The 22,669-nt window shown below is 46.8% G+C and overlaps 1 protein-coding gene across 13 annotated transcripts in view; it reads right to left on the reverse strand.

The window, feature by feature from the left end:
- LOC144500714 (uncharacterized) overlaps positions 1 to 22,669 on the reverse strand; it is a 115,796-nt gene that overhangs the window by 39,425 nt on the left and 53,702 nt on the right. For all 13 annotated transcript variants that reach the window (XM_078224058.1, XM_078224059.1, XM_078224055.1 and 10 more), the window contains 7 exons: positions 18,795 to 18,862; positions 14,670 to 14,723; positions 11,155 to 11,316; positions 10,605 to 10,673; positions 5,656 to 5,718; positions 3,069 to 3,104; positions 2,376 to 2,426 (listed from right to left, as the gene is read on the reverse strand). In XM_078224058.1, coding sequence (XP_078080184.1) covers positions 2,376 to 2,426; positions 3,069 to 3,104; positions 5,656 to 5,718; positions 10,605 to 10,673; positions 11,155 to 11,316; positions 14,670 to 14,723; positions 18,795 to 18,862 — 503 coding nt within the window. The remainder of the gene's footprint in view (positions 1 to 2,375; positions 2,427 to 3,068; positions 3,105 to 5,655; positions 5,719 to 10,604; positions 10,674 to 11,154; positions 11,317 to 14,669; positions 14,724 to 18,794; positions 18,863 to 22,669) is intronic.

The raw sequence follows: 22,669 nt of genomic DNA on the forward strand, positions 1-22,669 counted from the left end.
ATATGAACTAATGCCAGAAGCCTACCGACAACAGTTTAGAAAACTGAGCAAATTCACTTCCTGATGTAGTGAGAACTCATGTGGAAGAGCAGAGGGTTAAAACTGTGAGGTTAGCAGCAGAAATGGCAGATGAGTGCATAAATCAAAGTTTGGTTTCTGACATCAGTTTCAGCCAAAAGGAATAGAAACTGGGGAAGAGAGAAATCCTCAGGTGGTAAAGGTAAAGGAGATCTTGTGGGAGATAATAAAGACAGTGTACCTCAGGCTAAAAAGGAAATACAGGATGGTGGAAGAGAAATGGAAAGCCTCAGATGTTTTCACTGTAATAAATTAGGCCATGCAAAGTTACAGTGTTGGTGGTTCAAGACCTGTTTTACCACTGACGTGGTAAAACAGGATAAACCAGTGGGGTTTTTTAAAGTGGTAAAGGAAAGCCCAGTTGAAGTGAAAGGGGTGCAAAAGAATGTACAAACTGATCAGGAGTTGATTGATAAGAAGGTGCTCGATCTGTTTGAAGAATTTACTCATGTGTACCAGGAGGAGTAGGTACAGAAGTTAAAATTTTAAGAGGTACGGGAGCAAGTTAATCTTTGATGGTAAGAGATGAGGAGTTATGTCGTTTGGAAGCAGCATTGCCAGAAAAGGTAATATGTGGAATTCAGGGTGAGAAGAGTAGTGTTCCATTATACATGGTGAGGTTGGAGAGTCCAGTGAAGAGCAGTGAAGTGGTGGTGGGAATAATAGAAAACTAGCAGTGGATTACTGAGAGGTCCTTAAATGGCCTCAGCTCCTGTCATAAGCTGTTTTTGTTTGTCATGTAACTATATCGCCACGTCAAGGCATTCATTAATGCAGTGGGTGATGCGCGACAATTAAGCACGTGGAACCAAGGCTTCGCTATTGAAGGCTTTTATTGTGTAACAATGGAACTACTAACACGAATACACCAGTTCAGACTGAAGGGGTCCTGCCGGAGCAGAGGGTCTTATACCTCGCCACCGGAGGCGGGACCCCACTGGAATGTGCCATGATAACACTTATAACAGGTAAACACCCTAACCCAACAACATTGTACAACCCCCACAGTAACATAATAACAACCCCCAGTGGTGAACCAACGATGGTTCACCACAGTGGGCAATCTGCAGCCCCAGGGGACACATGCGGCCCATCTGGGCTCTGAGTGTGGCCCACGAGACATTTTGTTAACCGTTGCCCATGTGCAGGGTTGCCACAATTTGCTGGTTTCCATCCGCGTAATTTTTTTCCTACCCGTCTGACTGAACTGATACGCACGTAAAGCAAAGGTAAGTGAAGAGAGGCGTGTGCTGGTCGCTCACAACATTGACTGTGAGAGCCGTGTGCGCTCCCTCTGAGTCCAACATGTAAATGTTCCTTTTGCTGCTAACCATTTGAAGTTGATGATAGCACTATTTATATAAATGATTAAGTATTTTCTATAACTTGTTGTGAAATGTTCGGTATGTAATGTGCTGCCGGGCAAGGTGGTGGAGGCGGACACACTGGGAAAGTTTAAGACTTATCTAGATAGCCACATGAACGGAGTGGGAATGGAGGGATACAAAAGAATGGTCTAGTTTGGACCAGGGAGCGGCATAGGCTTGGAGGGCCGAAGGGCCTGTTCCTGTGCTGTATTGTTCTTTGTATTAAATGCATCTAATCTTATTCATGCATAATTAAGGACCCCACGCACCCCGGACATTCTCTCTTCCACCTTCTTCCATTGGGAGAAAGATACAAAAGTCTGAGATCATGTACCAGCCGACTCAAGAACAGCTTCTTCCCTGCTTGCCCCATCAGGCTTTTGAATGGACCAACCTCGCATTAAATTGATCTTTCTCTACACCCTAGCTATGACTGTAACACTACACTCTGCACTCCCTCCTTTCCTTCTCGATGAACGGTATGCTTTGTCTGCATAGCGCGCAAGAAACAATACTTTTCACTGTATGTTTAATACGTGTGACAATAATAACTCAAATCAAAATCAAATCAAATCATGGGGTCATAGTTAGTGAACAAGCCCGATTTCAATCATGTGGCCCACTCACTAGCCTAGGTTGCCCATCCACTGCGTTAATGTATAACCATCTCCTGAGTGAAGATTGAAGATGTTATTAAGATAAATTATCATTCCAAAACAAGAGGGAAACAACACCATCGACCGACAGCATATTTGCAATAAAGGAAGAGTTAACTTTACGATTCATTCTGAGTATTTCTTATTCTCTACATTGTCTCCAGCACGTACCAGTCTCTGTTTAACTACTCCCCGGTACCACAGTTTCATCAGCACAATCATTTCCTAACATTTATTAATGACTGGGAAACGTCCATTCAATGGTCAGCATTACCTTGGCTCCAGGGTAGCCAATCCCTGGATGTCCTTCTTGCCCTTCCTCACCCTAGGCAAACAGAAAGGTCAGCTAAGTAACTCGTTTTTCTTTAATTCAGAAAAGAGTTAGCAATGTTTCAGAATGAATACAAGGTTTAAATAAAACAGGGAATCATTCTTAAAGTTTATTTATTAGTGTCACAAGTAGGCTTACCTTAACACTGCAATGAAGTTACTGTGAAGATCCCCCGGTCGCCACACTCCGGCGCCTGTTCGGGTAACACTGAGGGAGATTTTAGCCCAGCCAATGCACCCTAACCGGCACATCTTTCAGACTGTGGGAGGAAACCGGAGCAGCCGGAGGAAACCCACGCAGACTCCGCACAGACAGTGACCCAAGGCCGGAATTGAACCCGGACCCCTGGCGTTGTGAGGCAGCAATGCTAACCACTGTGCCACCGCTACCATTTCAAGTCCAATATGAATCTCATACGGACTTGAATTGTTAACTCTGTTTCTCTACACGGCTTTGCTGAGAGTTTCCAGCATTTTCTGTTCTTACTTCAGATTTCCAGCATCCGCAGTATTTTGCTTTTATATGCTGTTTACACAGGCATTTATTCCGACTTTTCCCATATGCCCTTGATCCTAATTTCCATTCAATAACTTTATGCAAAATGGATTAAATCTCTGAAAGAATGATGGTACTGACCTTGGGTCCTGTATTCCCTTTCTCTCCTTTTTGTCCCTAAGAAAATAACTTGGATGTGAGTTAATCAGCATTAAACATAACATTTTATTTTATATCACGCCTTCCACAGCAACGTTAGGTAAGACATTGACACAGTACCAAATAAGGAGATGCTAGGTCAGATGACTAAATGCTTGGTTATCAGGAAGCGTAGTGGAGAACATGCCCCTGAATACATCAATGGGGACAAAGTCGAAATGGTCGAAAGCTTCAGGTTTTTAGGTGACCAGATCACCAACATCCTGTCCTGGTCCCACCATGTGGATGCTATAGTTAAGAAAGCCCACCAATGCCTCTACTTCCTCAGGAGACTAAGGAAATTTGGCATGTCCGCTACAAATCTTACCAACTTCTCCAGATGCACCACAGAAAACATCCTTTCCAGGTGTTTCACACCTTGGTTTGGCTCCTGCTCTGCCCAAGACCGCAAGAAACTACAAAGGGTCATGAATGATGCCCCGTCCATCTGGCAAACCAGCCTCCCATTCATTGACTCCGGTCTACACTTCCCGCTGCCTCGGAAAGGCAGCCAGCGTAATCAAGGACGCCACAGACCCCGGAGATACTCTCTTCCACCTTCTTCCCTTGGGGGAAAAAGATACAAAAGTCTGAGGACACGTACCAACCGACTCAAGAACAGCTTCTTCCCTGCTGTCATCAGACTTTTGAATGGACCTGCCTTATATTAAGTTGATGTTTCTCTACACCCTAGTATCACTACATTCTGCACTCTCTTGTTTCCTTCTCTATGAACGGTATGCTTTGTCTGTATAGCGCGCAAGAAACAATACTTTTCACTGTATGTTAATACATGTGACAATAATAAATCAAATCAAATCAAAGAGTAGGATTTCCAACTGGGAGTAAATGCATTCCTGGAGGTTTTATCACCCAAATTGCCCCACACTCTTCCCCCTCTGGTTGGCCCACACATCTATCCTTGTGATGCAATGTCTTCCTACGCCAATTACAAAGCAAAAATGCCCATTACCCAATTTTATGGCACTTGACAACTGTCAGCCAAACAGTCTCTATTTTCCCATTTTTATAATTAATAAAAGGAAATGTTCAGAGAAAGTTACAAAAACATACTGGCCAGAATTTTCCAGCCGTCCACCTCCCCGCTGCAAGTGAGGACGGGGAATTTGGCGCTCAGCTCAAATCTCCCTTCATTGCAGCGGGACTGGAGAATCCCCCGCCGTGAATGGCCGGAAAATTCCGGCCGTGGTCATCCGAATTAGGGTTGCTCTCCCAACTCCCTGCCTCCCCTCGCTCCCCCAGTCCATCTTCTCCTAATAACTGTATCTCTTGCTGGGTCATACTTCTACAGGTGCCAACAGCTCTCTGCCATTTTTAAGTGGGCTACTCAACAATGGAAAGCACCACAGGCCAGCCCAATCCTTCCCCTGTCCTGTGACACCCAGCACAAGTCGCTAAATAGTGACCAGGCCTGGAAGCCCTGGCTGACCTTCTGTGACCCCAGGCTGAGAAGACCAATCAATGACGTCCCAGCCCTGTACAGCCCTGTACAATCAACGTCTCAATCTCCACATCATGATTGAAAGCAGCGAGTTCGGCAGGGGCTGGGAATTGAACCTGGCACCGGCTGATATACATGGCATAGAGTAGTGATTGGATGAACCAGAGTCCAAGCACTGTTAAAGGTACCTTTCCCACTAGGGGCATCCAGAGAGCTTCATCCACAGTCATGAGTTATATTTATTGTTACAAAGCTCTATTTTGAAACAGTTCTTCTATAAATGCTTTGAAGATCAGACATTTAGCATCTGCCTATTTTAGCTCCATGAATGAACAGTGCTTTATCAAGAGAGAATTCTCAATGCGCTGAATGTTTTCTATTTAATTCTTTCAAGGGATGGGAGTGTCACTAGCTGCACCAGTGTTTCTTACGCATCCCTAATTTCCTTTGAACTGAGTGGCTTGCTAGGCTATTTCAGAGGGCACTTATGAGTCAGCCACATTGCTGTGGCTCTGGAGTCACATGTAGGCCAGACCAGGTAAGGATGGCAGATTTCCTTCCCTGAAGGACATTCATCAACCAGATGGGTTTTTCCGACAATCGACGACGGTTTCATGGTCACCATTACTGAGACTAGCTTTATATTCCAATAGTCGATATTGGATTTAAATTTCACTAGCTATGGGATTCGAACCCATGGCTTCAGACTATTACCCGGATCTCTGGATTACTATTCCACTGTTGTTACCGCTGCGCCACCATGTCTCCTATGCATATACCGTACCTGCGCATGCATGTGTGTGTGTGCATGAGTGTGTATGTGAGAGTGTGTGTATGTGTGCATGTGCGTGATGTGAGTGTGTATATTTGTGCGTGCACATGTGTGTGCACATGTGTGTGTACACATGCGTGTACAGCATGTTGATGCTGCGCGGAATCTGTGACTGGGGGTCAGGAGTAACGGAATGAACCTTATTGATTTCTACACCAAGGTTAGTGGGGTGGAGGGAAAGCGCCTTTGAACATCAATGTCTCAATCACTTCAACCTTACATCATGTGATACTGACCGGAGGTCCTGATGGTCCACGTGGGCCTGGGAATCCTGGCAAACCAGTCTCACCGGGTAAGCCCTAGGACAGTAGAAGAGGAAATAATTGAAACTGTCCAACACCCTTCGAATCACAGCAGCCAAATGAAAATTATACCTGGAACAGAAAATGCTGCAAAATCTCAGCAGGTCTGGCAGCATCAGTGGAGAGAGAATAGAGCCAACGTTTCGGGTCTGGATGGCCCTTCGTCGGAGCTGAAGAGCAGGAAAATAGGATGTGCTTGTTGCTGTTCGGGTGACAGATGGAGGGGGGGGTGGGGGGGATTGACAACGATGTCATAGACAGAAAGGCAAAGGGAATGTAAACGGTGGTGATCACAGCTAAGAAGGGTGCTAACAGCGGCCGCCGAGGAAGAAAATATGGCTGTGAGAGCGAGTTTCGGTCATCACCTTGTCAAACACCAGGAGGGAAATGGAAAGCAATGAAGGTGGACAGGGTGAAGGAGACAAATGGAGAGAAGAGCAGTGCATTTGGAATACTGCGCCCAGTTCTGGTCGCCACACTACCAGAAGGACGTGGAGGCTTTAGAGAGAGTGCAGAGGAGGTTTACCAGGATGTTGCCTGGTATGGAAGGGCTTAGTTATGAGGAGAGATTGGGTAAACTGGTGTTGTTCTTCTTTAATATAGAATCATAGAATTCCTACAGTACAGAAAGAGGCCATTCGGCCCATCGAGTCTGCACCAACCACAATCCCACCCAGGCCCTACCCCCATATCCCTACATATTTTACCCACTAATCCCTCTAACCTGCACCTCAGGACACGAAGGGCAATTTTTTTTTTAGCATGGCCAATCAACCTAGCCTGCACATCTTTGGACTGTGGGAGGAAACCCACGCAGACACGAGGAGAATGTGCAAACTCCACACAGACAGTGACCCAAGCCGGGAATCGAACCCAGGTCCCTGGAGCTGTGAAGCAGCAGTGCTAACCACTGTGCCACCGTGCCGCCCACTGGAAAGACGGAGGATGAGGGGTGACCTAATAGAGGTGTATAAAATTATGAAAGGCATAGATAGGATGAACGGTGGGAAGCTTTTTCCCAGGTCGGTGGTGACGTTCACGAGGGGTCATAGGTTCAAGGTGAGGAGGGGGCGGGGAGGTTTAACACGGATATCAGAAGGACGTATTTTACACAGAGGGTCGTGGGGCCTGGAATGCACTGCCGGGCAAGGTGGTGGAGGCGGACACACTGGGAACGTTTAAGACTTATCTAGATAGCCACATGAACGGAGTGGGAATGGAGGGATACAAAAGAATGGTCTAGTTTGGACCAGGGAGCGGCGCGGGCTTGGAGGGCCAAAGGGCCTGTTCCTGTGCTGTATTGTTCTTTGTTCTTTGCTGTTCTTCAGACTCGCTGAGATTCACCAGCATTTTCTGTTTCTGGTTTAGAATCCAGCGTTGTACCTGGGTTGTGTTTGAACTCAGGTCAGATTCTAACAAAGGCCCGCCAGCTAAAGTTGGTGCTAAAATAGCAGAGAGAGGAATTTTAGACACATTGAGCACCTGGAGATTAATGTTTTATGTCTCATTTCAAAATCACGAGTTGCAATTCAGAATATTTCAAGGATTTGAGAGGTAGTAATTGGAGATAACAACTGCCTTGCGGTGAATTTCAATGGTACTGTCAGTATAGACTCCCAAAACCAGCAACCTCGGGGCTGAATCCCTGCCGCGTTTTGCCAGCTTTCGGGTCCGGTGTTTCGGGTCAAGTTGGATGGGTTCAAGGGTCACTCAGACCGCAGGAATAGACGGGTTATGGGCGGAATAGACGGATTATGGGCGGCACGGTAGCACAGTGGTTAGCACTGCTGCTTCACAGCTCCAGGGACCTGGGTTCGATTCCTGGCTTGGGTCACTGTCTGTGTGGAGTTTGCACATTCTCCTCGTGTCTGCGCGGGTTTCCTCCGGGTGCTCCGGTTTCCTCCCACAGTCCAAAGACATGCGGGTCAGGTTGATTGGCCATGCTAAAAATCGCCCTTAGTGTCCTGAGATGTGTAGGTTGGAGGAATTAGTGGGTAAATAAGTAGGGATATGGGGGTAGGGCCTGGGTGGGATTGTGGTCGGTGCAGACTCGATGGGCCCAATGGCCTCTTTCTGTACTGTCGAGTTTCTGTGATTCTGTGAGCCTGAATCACAAAATCCCCACAGTACAGAAGGAGGCAATTCGGCCCAGTGAGCCTGCACCGACAACAATCCTACCCAGGTCCTATCCCCATAACCCACGTATTTACCCTGCTAATCCCCCTGACATGAAGGGGCAATTTACCATGGCCAATGCACCTAACCCGCACACTTTTGGACTGTGGGAAGAAACCGGAGGAAACCCACGCAGACACGGGGAGAACGTGCAAACTCCACACAGACAGTGACCCGAGGCCGGAATCGAACCCGGGGTCCGTGACGCTGTGAGGCAGCAGCGCTAACCACTGTGCCACCGTGCACCAAAGCCAATAAACCATTGGCACACCACCATGCTAATACAGCACTTAGCCAAATGAGCTGGTATGTTATTTTACTCAACTCACAAAAAGTTTGGTCAGTCGGGTTTGAGACATTGTAGCTGTAGTTACTGTGTGGCTTTTGCTACCAAATAAACCTGTTGGACTTTAACCTGGTGTTGTTAAACTTCTTGCTGTAGTTACTGGCCAGAGCCAGATGATGGCACTATTTGACAATGCAGCATTGGCTTTTACTGAGAGTGGTGTACAACAAGTCAGAATTTCTGAAGTTCAGTTCACTGTACTGCAGTTCAGACTTGTTGAGAAATTGTTTGCTAGGTTTTGTCAAAAAAAAATCAGGGCTAAAACGTCATGTAATACAAACTGTTTGTGGTCAATATTACTTGTACTCCTACCCCTTCCAATTTTTAGAGGACGATTGTAATGCCCCCTAATTCAACCCCAAGCCGAAAACAGCATCAAATCTGGCAATTAATCCAGGACGCCTTCTTACTTTAGGGGGCGGCACAGTGGTTAGCACTGCTGCCTCACAGCGCCAGGGACCCGGGTTCGATTCCCGGCTTGGGTCACTGTCTGTGTGGAGTCTGCACGTTCTCCCTGTGTCAGCGTAGGGTTCCTCCGGTTTCCTCCCACAGTCCAAAGATGTGCGGGTTAGGTGGATTGGCCATGCTAAATTGCCCCTTAGTGTCAGGTGGATTAGCTAGGGTAAATATGTGGGGTTATGGGGATAGGGCGTGGGTGGGATTGTGGTCGGTGCAGGCTCGATGGGCTGAATGGCCTCTTTCTGTATTGTAGGGATTCAATGTTTCCATGATTCTATTTGACTGAGCAACAGGGGGCGATATTTATCACGAGCAACATCTTGTCGTTTACGTGGAGCCTTTACCAATAGTAAAACACCACAGGACAGTTCACAGGAGCGTCATGAAAAACAAGGTTTAATACTGAATCATAAAAGGAGATATTGGGACAACGGGGAGGTTTTACAGAGGGAGGCAGAGAAAGCGACAGTGAGGTTTGGGGGAAACTCAAGGGTCCAAAATTTAAGACCAAGACAACTGAAGACATGGCTTCAAAAGGGAGGATAACATAGAAACATAGAAGATAGGGGGAGGCCATTTGGCCCTTCGAGCCTGCTCCACCATTCATTACGATCATGGCTGATCGTCCAATTCAATGGCCTAATCCTGGTTTTTCCACATAACCTTTGATCCCGTTCGCCCCAAGTGCTCTATCCAGCCGCCTCTTAAGTACATTCAATGTTTTGGATTGCGCCAAAGGCTAGAATTGGAGTCGCGCAGACGTCTCGGAGGGTTGAGATCTGGAGGGACTAATCCATGGAGAAATTTGGAATTGAATTTTAAAATGGAAGAATTGTCGGACTAGGATTCAGGGATGATGGGAATGTAATCATTTCTCTTCCTTCACCTCATGGTGACACAAGGCAAATTTCCATCTGATCCCATAGCGAGGTTTCTCCAGGAACAGGTCGCTGGTCTGTTGCCAGAGGCTTTTAGCTTGAGGGGGCGCCACGCCACGTCAAGTGCGGCTGGCCAGGAGTCTCTCCCACTCTTACCACCAGCCATTGGCGTGTTGGAAGGGTTTGGCAGGTCGATTCTCAACCTGTTTGACCGTGTTTTGAGTGCACCTTCCTCGGCCATCAAGTCCTGGGGTGGGACTCAAACCCAAGAGCTTCTGATTCAGAAACAGGGATGCTATCCACTGCGCCACAAGACCTCTTCATCAGAACATAGTGCCAGTTCAGATATGGGCAGCGTGAGGTTTGGATAAGTTGAAATTTATGGAGGATGAAAGGAGCAGCCAGGGGAACAGAGGAAGAGTCACGTTTAACTAAGGCATGGAAGCAGATTTCAGCCGCAGATCAGCTGAGGCAGAGGGGAGATCATGCGGGGTTACAGAGATCGAAGCAGGTGGTCTCAGCGATGTCATGGTTATGTGGTTGAGAATTCATCTCAAGGCCAGATTGGATATCAAGATTGTAAAACATGCTCAAACAGTAGAGGGAAGGATTGTGTATCACTTTTATATATTTAAATAGTTGCATGATTGCTTTAAGAGATGGGGTCACTTGATTTGGTGGTGATGTCATTGGGGTGTTTCAGAGGCTCCTGCTTTTAGTTTCAGTTGGTACTCTGTACAGGCAACATCTCTTTCAATAAAACAGTTGTGTGTTATTTGGAATCTACGTGTGCAAACCACATCTTTTCTTTTTTGTTTAAACCCCACAACATAGTTAAGACATTACAAAAAGAAAATTGGCGAGGATTCAGGACTTTGTTTCATCGAGAAAAGTTTCTAAGTAGAAGAAAAAAGCATTCTGGGTCTTCACATTTAGAATATTGGAGCTTCCAATGATATATATATATATATTTCACCCAATCCAAATGTAACAGATTTGAAGTCCATTGTAAGCCTGATTTTTACCCTTGGACCTGGTTGCCCATCTGAACCAGGTTCACCAGGTTTGCCAGGGCTTCCAGAAACTTCTTCACTCTGAAAAAGAAAATAGATATTATTACATATGTAAGAACATTTTAAAATATGACCCCTTGTTCTTCTCCCAAAGCAACAGTAGACAAAACAAAGTTACCTCGTAGGAATGTAACTTTATAACATCAGCCCTATAGCACCTGATTCACTTTCTGCTGCGTTACAGCACTGTCCCAGTGTGTGCTCTGTTACAGCACTGTCCCAGTGTGTGCTGCATTACAGCACTGTCCCAGTGGGTGCTACATTATACTGTCCCAGTGTGTTCTGTGTTCCAGCACTGACTGGGTGCCTCGATCCAGCACCTATTTCACAAGTGTTCAGTGATGTTTTGCTGTAATGTTGGAAATGTTCCCATTGCCGAGAGCACACATCCTATAAAGCAATGTGACCGACCAAACAACACAGTGTGAACTGATTGAAAGATATACACAATGCACTGAACGCGACTGCCACGCGATCATGCCTCCACAGTAATGGGACTCACCGCCGTGCCAAACCAGCCGGTTTGTTTTTTGGATCCTGATGCTCCTGGTAATCCGGGTGGGCCGGGGGATCCTGGTGGTCCCCTGGGGCCAGCTGGACCTGCTGGGCCTGCGTGTCCATTTTCTCCAGTTAGACCAGGTTGGCCTGGAAGGCCAGCATCTCCCTGCCAGAAAAATCAATGAAAGGAATTGACCGCGATATCTGTCCCAATTGCCGAGGAAAGCTGTAGCTCGGTGGAGTTATAATCGGAGCGATGCGAGGTGCGGTTCATAACCCTTTGATATTCTTCCAGTCCGAGTTGCAGCTACAACAGGTCTCTGTGCAGATGTATTTTGACACATAGGAAACATCTATAGTCTGTCCATCAATAACTATAATAGCAGCGATGAAAGTATCTGTCTGGCCCTTACATTAAAAACTTTGGCTTGTTAAAAGGTACGGGGGGGGGGGGGGGGGGAAGAGAATGCTGGATTCACCGTGGATTGGAGTTATACTGCACCGGTGCAATATCAAACCAGATCTCAGACTCAACACCGAAAATGCTGGGAATACTCAGTGCGGTTACGGCAACATCTTTGGAGACCTCTGGGCGGCACGGCGGCGCAGTGGTTAGCACTGCTGCCACACAGAGCAAGGGTCCCAGGTTCGATTCTCGGTTTGGGTCACTGTCTGTGTGGAGTTTGCACGTTCTCCCCGTGTCTGCGTGGGTTTCCTCCGGGTGCTCCGGTTTCCTCCCACAGTCTGAAAGACGTGCCGGTCGGGTGCATTGACCCAAACAAGCGCCGGACTGTGGCGACTGGGGGAATTTCACAGTAACTTCATTGCAGTGTTAATGTAAGCCTACTTGTGACACTAATAAATAAACTTTTTAACTTTTTCAATTCCGGCCTCGGGTTACTGTCTGTTTGGAGTTTGCACTTTCTCCCCGTGTCTGCGTGGGTTTTCTCCGGGTGCTCCGGTTTCCTCCCACTGTCCAAAGGTGCGTGGGTTAGGTTGATTGGCCGTGCTAAATTGACGCCAGTGTCAGGAGGATTAGCAGGGTAAATGTGTGGGGTTACGGGAATAGGGCCTGGGTGGGATTGTGGTCGGTGCAGACTCGATGGGCCAAATGGCCTCCTTCTGCACTGTAGGGATTCTATGACCTGATGAAGGGTCACAGACCTGAAACATTGGCCGGAATTTCATCGCCCCACCCTTCACGGGAATCAGAGCAGGCGAGGGGCGGACCATGGAAAGGCCTGTTGACCTCGGGTGGGATTTTACAGTTTCGGGATGAGCGAGGTGCTAAAGTCCCACTCTAACTCCGTTTCCCGCTCCACAGATGTAAATGCATAACCTGCTGAGCGATTCCAGCATTTTCTGTATTTATTGCGGATTTCCAGCATCCACATTGTTCTACTTTCTGACCGGGTCTCAGACGACTTTGTTTTAGACAAGGTCAGAAGCGGATATATGTAAATGTTGCATTTTGTGAATACACCCATTATCAAGAGGAGTCTCAGCGTCTAGTTTCATATCACACCAGTTGGCTTGGGATTGAGTTAACACGTGGGACCAACTTTCCACGGTCTCAGTATTAGTCTGGCGGCGGCGGAGGAATGAGAGAGTTAACGCTTTATGTCCAATGACTCTTCCTCTGTTCTAAAGAAGTCATAGTTGATTCTAAACATCAACACTGCTTCCCTTTCATAGAATCCCTGCCATGCAGAAGGAGGCCATTTGGCCCATCAAGTCCACACCAACTCTCCGATATAGCATCTTACCCAGGCCGAATCTCTGCAACCCCACATATTTCATAGAATCATAGAAACCCTACAGTACAGAAAGAGGCCATTCGGCCCATCGAGTCTGCACCGACCACAATCCCACCCAGGCCCTATCCCCATATCCCTACATATTTACCCACTAATCCCTCTAACCTACGCATCTCAGGACACTAAGGGCAATTTTTAGCATGGCCAATCAACCTAACCCACACATCTTTGGACTGTGGGAGGAAACCGGAGCACCCGGAGGAAACCCACGCAGACACGAGGAGAATGTGCAAACTCCACACAGACAGTGACCCAAGCCGGGAATCGAACCCAGGTCCCTGGAGCTGTGAAGCAGCAGTGCTAACCACTGTGCTACCGGGCCGCCCTATATATATTCACCCCCTAACCTACACATCTTGGACATTAAGGGGCAATTTAGCATGGCCAATCCACCTAACCCGCACACCTTGGGACCGTGGAAGGAAAAAGTTCCCGGAGGAAACCCACGCAGACACGAGGGGAACGTGGAATCTGCCAGGCCTGCTGAGTGTTTTTGGTATCCATCTGGTTCACTAATGTCCTTCAGGGAAGTAAATCTACCGTCCTTACCCTGTCTGGCCTACAGGGAACTCCAGATCCACAGCAATGTGGCTGACTCTGATTGGCCTCTGCAATGATGTGCCAAGCCATTCTGGGCAATTAGCGACGGGCAATGAATGCTGGCCTTGTCAGCGATCCCCACATCCCAGGAAAGAATCAATTTAATTGCTAATCACAGCTGACTGCTGGCAAGTGTGGGGCAAGAGGGCCAGGTGAGGGCACAACGGAGTTTGGCTGAGGGAACCCCCAACTCAATGTAGATTTATTTTTAGCCACTGATGGGATGTGGGCATCAGTGCAATTTATTGCCCATCCCTAATTGCCCTCGAGAAGATGGTAGTGAGCCACCTTCTGGAATCACTACAATCCATGTGGTGTAGATACACCCACAGTGCATTTTTCAGCAATGGTTTGATGCTAGTGGGTAGCTGGCTGTGCAGCTAAGAATTGACCACATTGCTATGGCCTTGGGAGTTGTACTTAGGCCAGACCAGTTAAAGATGGCAGATTTCCTCTCCTGAAAGATGGGTTTTAAGGTAATCTGGTGGTTTTATTACCATTAAAGTTTAAAGCTTTTTAAAGTTTAAAAAGTTTAAAGTTAAAGTTTATTTATTAGTGTCACAAGTAGGATTGAAGTTACTGTGAAAATCCCCTAGTCGCCACACTCCGGCGCCTGTTCGGGTACACTGAGGGAGAATTTAGCCCGGCCAATGCACCCTAACCAGCACGTCTGTCGGACTGTGGGAGGGAACCGGAGCACCCAGAGGAAACCCACACAGACACGGGGAGAACATGCAGTCTCCGTACAGACCCAAGGCTGGGAGTTGAACTTGGGTCCCTGGCGCAGTGAGGCTGCAGTGCTAACCACTGTGCCACCATGCCGACATCTCCCTGAAGTGGGTCTTCCTCATGTGAGAGGGGCAGAAGTCCCAGGCCCTAACCGATTGGTGCTGCTTGGAGCGTGAAATGATTGCGGGGCAGCCGGTATTGGCGGGGATGTGTTTGCCGCTGACTCCTCAGATGGCGGGAAGGCCATGGGAATATTCTGGCCATAAAAATGTTGCCCTGTGTACAAGACAGAGGCGATTCCCACTGACTGGTTTTCCTGTCCTTGCTGATAAAATCTCCGCTATAACTGTTGAACGTTCAATCATTTCCATACCTTTGGGCCTGGCGGTCCAGGGGACGCGGGACAGACACACGAACTAACTTCATCCTGGGAAATCAAAAGAAATCTCATCAGAGCTCAACGACAGTGAATATCAGTCCAGTGGCTCTCTTAATTAACTATAACTGCAGCAGAATTAATCACCTTCATCACATCTTCACACTCACACTGTTTGTTACCCTATGGGAATCGTGGGGGAAGGATTTCCAGAGTCCATTGAATGCTCCTTCCATGGCCAACAAGTCCTGGCGTTGGACTCGAACCCGGAGCTTCTGGCCCGGGGGGTGCCATAAGACCTTTACCTTTATCAATGGATAAGATAACATGAGTTCTGCCAACTCAGAGGAAGCTAAAGGTCCGGCAATTTCCAACTTCAACCATAGCTCCGACCATTGAATGACAGGGTCCACGGTCCAGGAAGAAAATTAATACCGCAGATGCTGGAAATCTAAAATAAAGACATAAAGTGTTGGGAACACTCAGCAGATCTGGCAACATCTGTGCAGGGAGAAACAGAGCCAACATTTGTGTTTGGTCAGGACTGGGAATCTTAAGCTGGTGGGAAAATGGACAAAAGGGGAGGCCAGTGATAGAGTGGAAGACTGGAGAGACTGAAAGACAAAACAGTTTGTCTTGCAGAGTCACAGGGTGTGGAGTGGTTGTTACTGAAGTCATACTTAACGTGTTGAGAGCAGAGGTCAGGAACCTCATCTCCTGACCAGCCTTGGGAGTGGGCTGTACATGCCCAGTTCTGTAATTTTTATGCTCCTTGGGCCCGACATGCCTGTGCAAGAGAAAACAAGGCACAAAAGGTGACCGGGAGGGGAAGGCCAAGGAGGACTAGTGTCCCAGGCAGGAGACAGAGAGAGGGGGCAGGGAGAGGTACCAAACGAAGAGGCCCAGTGTGGGGACAGGGAAAGGACAAGTTCCCAGTTGAGTTAAAAAGAGAGGAGCAGTAAAATAGTCTCCAAAGAGGAAAAGGACCACGGGCAGCAGAGTTTAAGTGAGGAAGGCAGCCGAAGGTTGGTGACTTGGTGCCACAGCAGTGGGGCAAAGGTACCCCTTTGGAGCAGCAGTGTTCTGCTTGGCACAGCCATTAGCTGAAGTTGTGCTTGTGAGTTGGTGCTTGACTTCATATTCAAGAATTCAGGTGAACGGAATCTCGGGAGATAAGATGGAAACCCTGTGAGGTGGACTGTCATCAATGCTGTCCAAGTTGGGAGTGACATTTGGAGAGAGTTAAACAGGTTAGATCTTCAAAAGGTGAAGATCTGAGTTCCTCATGAGAGAGATAGCAAGTGGGGAGGGAAAGTTGGGGGGGAAGGGGAGGGTAAAACTACAAGAGGTATAATGGTTAATGGAAACCGGGTTAGTATGTGAGGAGAAGATAGAGGTTAATAGGATGAACAGGCAGGATCAGTCTAATGACCATCAGAGATTAATAAAGGAGGTCAAAATGTGTGGAAAACGTAGCGCACAAGAAAATCCTGCAAGAGAAACACAAACCAATAGGACATATTTAAAACCCTGAACCTAAACGCACACAGGATTTGGAATAAGGTCAATGAGTTGATGGCACGAATAGAGACAAATGGGTATAATTTAGTTGGGATTACTGAAACATAGAATCATAGAAACCCTACAGTGCAGAAGGAGGCCATTCGGCCCATCGAGTCTGCACCGACCACAATCCCACCCAGGCCCTACCTCCACATATTTACCCGCTAATCCCTCTAACCTACGCATTTTAGGATTCTAAGGGGCAATTTTTAACCTGGCCAATCAACCTAACCCGCACATCTTTGGACTGTGGGAGGAAACCAGAGCACCCGGAGGAAACCCACGCAGACACGAGGAGAATGTGCAAACTCCACACAGACAGTGACCCGAGCCGGGAATCGAACCCGGGACCCTGGAGCTGTGAAGCAGCAGTGCTAACCACTGTGCCACCGTGCCGCCCTGGTTACAGGAGGACCGGAACTGGGAGTTGAATGTCCAACGGTACTCAGTATTCTGAAAGGATAGACAGGATAGAACAGGAGGTGGAGTTGCTTTATTGATTAAAGATTAAATCAAGGTTGTATTAAGAAATGACATTGGCACTGAGGGCCTACACATTGAATCAATCTGGGTGGAAATAAAAAACAAAGGAAGAAACATCTTGGTAGGAGTAATTTACAAGCCCCCAAGTAATACTGCCAAGAGTGGGGCATAGTACAAACCAGGAAATAATGAGGGCTTGTGAGAAGGACACATAGGTAATCACGGGTGATTTTAACAGGCATATAGACTGGATCAATTAAATTGGCAAAGGCAGCCTCGAAGGAGATTTCATAGAGCGTATGAAGGATTGTTTCTCAGAGCAAGATGTCATGGAACCAACCAGGGCGCAGGCTATTTTAGATTTAGTATTATGTAACAAAGAAGGGTCGATAAATAATCTTATTGTCAAAGATCGCCTTGGAAAAAGTGATCACAGCAAGCTGGAATTTCAGATTCAGATTGAGCGAGAGAAGACAGAGCGCCACACTAGAGTTTTAGCGTTGGGCAGAGGTAATTATACAGGTCTGAGGAAAGAGTTGGCCCAAGTAAACTGGGCACAGATAATCGACAGCAGGACAGTTGAAGAATATTGGCCGATGCTCAGGGAGATATTGAATATCTCGCAATTAAAGTATATTCCTGAGAGGAAGAGGAATTGTAGAAGGAAGAAAAACGTTCCATGGCTCGACAAAGAAGTCAAAGAGGACATAAAGGCAAAATCTACGGCATACCAAACTGCAAAAGCTAGTGGTAAGCTGGAGAATTGGGAGAATTTTAAGGTTCAGCAAAAGGCTACTAAAAATAGAATCAAAAGAGCTAAGGTGAACTACACAAGGAAACCAGCAGAAAACATAAACACTGATACCAAAAGCTTCTACAAGTATACAGAGAGGAAGAGAATAGCTAAAGTAAATATTGGCCCTTTAGAGGATGATACTGGTGAGGTATTAATGGGGAACACAGAGGTGGCAGAGGCACCAATCCAATATTTTGCCTGTCTTCATGGTAGAGAACAATGAAGTCTCACAACACCAGGTTAAAGATCAACAGGTTTATTTGGTAGCACGAGCTTTCGGAGCACTGCCCCTTCATCAGGTGAGTCACCTGATGAAGGGGCAGCTGATGAAGGAGCCTGAGACTCCGAAAGTTCGTGCTACCAAATAAACCTGTTGGACTTTAACCTGGTGTTGTGAGACTACTTACTGTGTTCACCCCAGTCCAACGCCGGCAACTCCACATTGCAGTTAACGCAGAGGAACTTGGTTCACTAGGGAGAGGGTATTGAGTAAATTAATGGAATTAAAGGCAGATAAGTCTCTGGGACCTGATGGCCGGCACCCTAAAGTATTAAAGGAGGTGGCAGCAGAGATAGTGCACGCATTGGTTGTGATATTTCAAAATTCCGTGGATTCAGGTATATTTGGCCACAGTTTGCCTGTTAATTCACATGTACCCTCACATCAGCCCTGAATGTTAGAGTATAAGATAGATACTGTAAATTGTTTTAGTTTTCTGACCTTTATTCTCTCAGTAAGAGTTTTAACAACACCAGGTTAAAGTCCAACAGCTTTATTTGGTAGCAAATGGCATTTGCTACCAAATAAACCTGTTGGACTTTAACCTGGTGTTGTTAAAACTTTTACTGTGCTTACCCCAGTCCAACGCCGGCATCTCCACATCATGACTTTATTCTCTCAGCAGGTGTGTTGAATCTCAGACTTTGTCTGCCTTAAAAGTTATTGCTCCCTAACCCGATCTTACCGAAAACCTGGGCCTCTGGCCTAGGGTCATTAGATGGTTTGTTTGTTCCCTTTAACTCTTGTTAACTTATCTCTCCACAGATGTTGCCATTTCCAGCACTTTCCTCCACTTCTTATTGCCTGCAGTGTCTGCTGCAACAGGATTAATGGTGGAAAGCGATTGAAGAGAAATGAGAAGATTTAGGAGAGAAAACAAATAAATCTCGTCCCAGTAACAGGTTAACCCGGCTATCAGTCGGCGTTTTTAATTTTGGTGATCTGCTGGGGTCGTTTGCCATGATAGAACATTCTAGATAATTTTTCTACTTCAATTCACCTCGTCTCCTTTGGGCAATGGTGATGCCTCTTCATTCTCAGAGTCGATGTCATTGTCTTCCTCCACATCTAGCAATAAATAAATCACTTTAGCATATTTCTTAATGATTATTAATTGATAATGTTGCAAAGTCCTGTGTATTTTCTGTGCCTCTCACGCCATGGGCGGGATTTTTCGGCCACACTCGCCCCGAAACGCACGCCTCGAAACGGGAAAATCCCGCTCAGTTAATGGACCTCTGCATGGTCCATCCCGCCCCCCCCCCCCTCCACTGCCCCAGCAACCCCCCCACCCCCTACGATTCCCACAGCGGGCGGGATGCAAACATTCCCCCCTCATCATTTTTTCTAAAGCAACACTGAATGTCACATACCTTTTTAAAGATTATTCATTCTCAGGGTGTGGGTGTTACTGGGCAAGGCCGGCATTTATTGCCCGTCATGGGTTGCCTAGTAACGGTGGTGGTGCGGTCTTCTTTTTGAACCACTGCCATCAGTGTAGTGAAGGGGCTCGCACACAATGTTACCAGGCAGGGCCTGTTTCACTTTCTATACATCTGAGTAGGTTTGCAAGACTATTTAACTGAGCACTTCAGAGTCAAGCCTGTTGCCACGGGACTGGAAGTTATAAGTAAGTCAGTTCCGGCCAGGGAGGCAGGTTTCCTTCCGGCCTTGATGCGACTTACAGGCAAAAGAGATTGTAAATGAGCTCAAATTGATGGAGGGGGCAAAATGGGAGGCTGGCAGGTGCGAACGGAGCAAAGGCAAGGATGAGAATTTCAACAGCAGACAAACTGAAGTAGGAAAGGCGATGGTCGACATGACGGAGGCACAGGTAGATGGTCTTGGCGTTGGAGAGGATATAGAGTCAAAAACTTAGTTCCGAGTCAAATAGCACACCAGAATACAGTGTCAGACTGTGGGCAGGTCGAGGGATGGCTAAGGAGCAGGTGTTTATGTATTTAATCAGAGTAAGTTTCAGCTCATTCATTCATTCATTCATTCATGGGACATGGGCATCACTGGCTGGGCCAGCATTTATTACCCATCCCTAGTTGCCCTTGAGAAGGTGGTGGTGAGCTGCCATCTTGAATCACTGCAATTGAATTGATACAACTGAGTGTCTCGCTAGGCCATTTCAGAGGCCAGTTGAGAGTCGCCCACATTGCTGTGGCTCTGGAGTCACATGTAGGCCAGACCGGGTAAGGACGGCAGATTTCCTTCCCTAAAGGGCATCAATAAACCAGATGCATTTTTCCATCAATCGACAATGGTTTCATGGTCACCAGTAGATTCCAGATATTTTTTTATTGAATTCAAATTCCATCATCTGCTGTGTCGGGATTCGAACCCGGATCCCCAGAACATTAGCTGACAAATCAAAGTTTAAAGTTAAAGTTTATTTATTCGTCAAAAAGTAAGGCTGATGTTAACACTGCAATGAAGTTACTGTTCGTCGCCACAGACCGGCGCCAGTTGGGGCCAATGCACCCTAACCAGCACGTCTTTCAGACTGTGGGAGGAAACCGGAGCACCCGGAGGAAACCCACGCAGACAACCTGCAAACTCCACACAGACAGTGACCCGAGCCGGGAATCGAACCTGGGTCCCTAGTGCTGTGAGGCAGCAGTGCTAACCACTGTGCCACCGTGCCTCAGACTGTGTAGTGATCGAGACATATGATGGTGAAGTAGAGCTGGATGCCATCAGTGTGTATGTGGATGATGTCACCAAGGGGGACATGTTCTCACATCCTCCTAACCTCTCAATGGGTTTGACATCAAATAATTTACATTTGAAATACATTCAGTGGGTGGCCTAGACTGGCAGTTTGTGTGCAGGAAACGGCCCCAAACATTAGTGAGGTAAATGGTCAATTAAATCCAACTTTGATAATGTTGGTTAAGAGGGAAAGCAATGGCGTAGTGGTATTATCGCTGGAGTATTAATCAGAAACTCAGCTAATGTTCTGGGGACCCAGGTTCGAATCCCACCACGGCAGACGGTGGAATTTGAATTCAATAAACAAAAATCTGGAATTAAGAATCTACTGATGACCATGAAACCATTGTCGATTGTCGGAAAAACCCACCTGGTTCACCAATATCCCTTTAGGGAAGGAAACCTGCTGTCCTTACCTGGTCTGGCCTACATGTGACTCCAGAGCCACAGCAATGTGGTTGACTCTCAACTGCCCTCAGGCAACTAGGGATGGGCAATAAATGCTGGCCAGCCAGAGACACCCATGTCTCATGAATAAATAAAAAAGATAATAAAATTGCTCAAAAGACCAAGCAAACTCTTTTGTGCGTACTTCTTATGTGTAGGAATTCTTTGTGCTGGGTGTAATTGGTTGGTACAGGAATATCCGATTGTGGCTGATCAGTAAGATGGACCTGTTTCCGGTGCTTGTACTTTGTGCCCTGAGGTCTTCTATCTACCAGCTTACTTCAGACCGAGCTGTACCCGTACCTAAGAAGCAGCAAGAAATGCCACAAACCTACTGAAGCACGTGCTAGTTAAGCTGTGGTCTGTTCCCCAGGACTGGGGGAAGTATAAACAGCCAAACATAGGAACAGACATAGACCTTCGAGCTTTCCACCATTGAATGAGATTTTGGCTGGTCTGCCAATCAACTCTCCATGGGCCTTTGTCCCACGTGCTTTAATTCATAGAGTCATAGAGGTTCACAGCATGAAAACAGGCTCTTCTGGCCCAACTTGTCCGTGCCGCCCTTTTTTTTAAATCACTAAGCTAGCCCCAATTGCCCGCGTTTGGCCCACATCCCTCTATACCCATCTTGCCCACGTAACTGAATACTTTTTAAAAGACAAAGTTGTACCCGCCTCTACTACTACCTCTGGAAGCTTGTTCCAGACACTCACCACCCTCTGAGTGAAAAGATTGCCCCTCTGGACCCTTTTGTATCTCTCCCCTCTCACCCTAAACCTATGCCCTCTAGTTTTAGACTCCCCTATCTTTAGGAAAAGATATTGACTATCTAGCTGATCTGTGCCCCTCATTATTTTATAGACCTCAATAAGATCACCCCTAAGCCTCCTACGCTCCAGGGAAAAAAGCCCCAGTCTATCCAGCCTCTCCTTATAACACAAACCATCAAGTCCCGGTAGCATCCTAGTGAATCTTTTTTGCACTCTTTCAAGTTTAATAATATATTTTCTATAATAGGGTGACCAGAATTGTACACAGTATTCCAAGTGTGACCTTACTAATGTCTTGTACAACTTCAACAAGACATCCCAGCTCAATTCAATGTTCTGGCCAATGAAACCAAGCATGCCGAATGCCTTCTTCACCACCCTGTCCACCTGTGACTCCACTTTCAAGGAGCTATGAACATGAAACCCTAGATCTCTTTGTTCTATAACTCTCCCCAACGCCCTACCATTAACTGAGTAAGTCCTGCCCTGGTTCGATCTACCAAAATGCATCACCTCGCATTTATCTAAATTAAACTCCATTGGCCATTCATCAGCCCACTGGCCCAATTGAGCAAGATCCCGTTGCAATCCTAGATAACCTTCTTCACTGTCCACTATGGCTCCAATCTTGGTGTCATCTGCAAACTTACTAACAAATTTTCATCCAAATCATTAATTTAAATGACAAATAACAGTGGACCCAACACCGATCCCTGAGGCACACTGCTGGTCACAGGCCTCCAGTTTGAAAAACACCCGTCTACAACCACCTTCTGCCTTCTGCCATCAAGCCAATTTTGTATCCAATTGGCTACCTCACCCTAGATCCCGTGAGATTTAACCTTATGCAACAATCTACCATGCGGTACTTTGTCAAAGGCCTTGCTAAAGTCCATGTAGACAACATCAACTGCACTGCCCAAAATCTAGCAAT

This window comes from Mustelus asterias, chromosome 11, assembly GCF_964213995.1.
Source record: "Mustelus asterias chromosome 11, sMusAst1.hap1.1, whole genome shotgun sequence".
Lineage (NCBI taxonomy): Eukaryota > Metazoa > Chordata > Chondrichthyes > Carcharhiniformes > Triakidae > Mustelus > Mustelus asterias.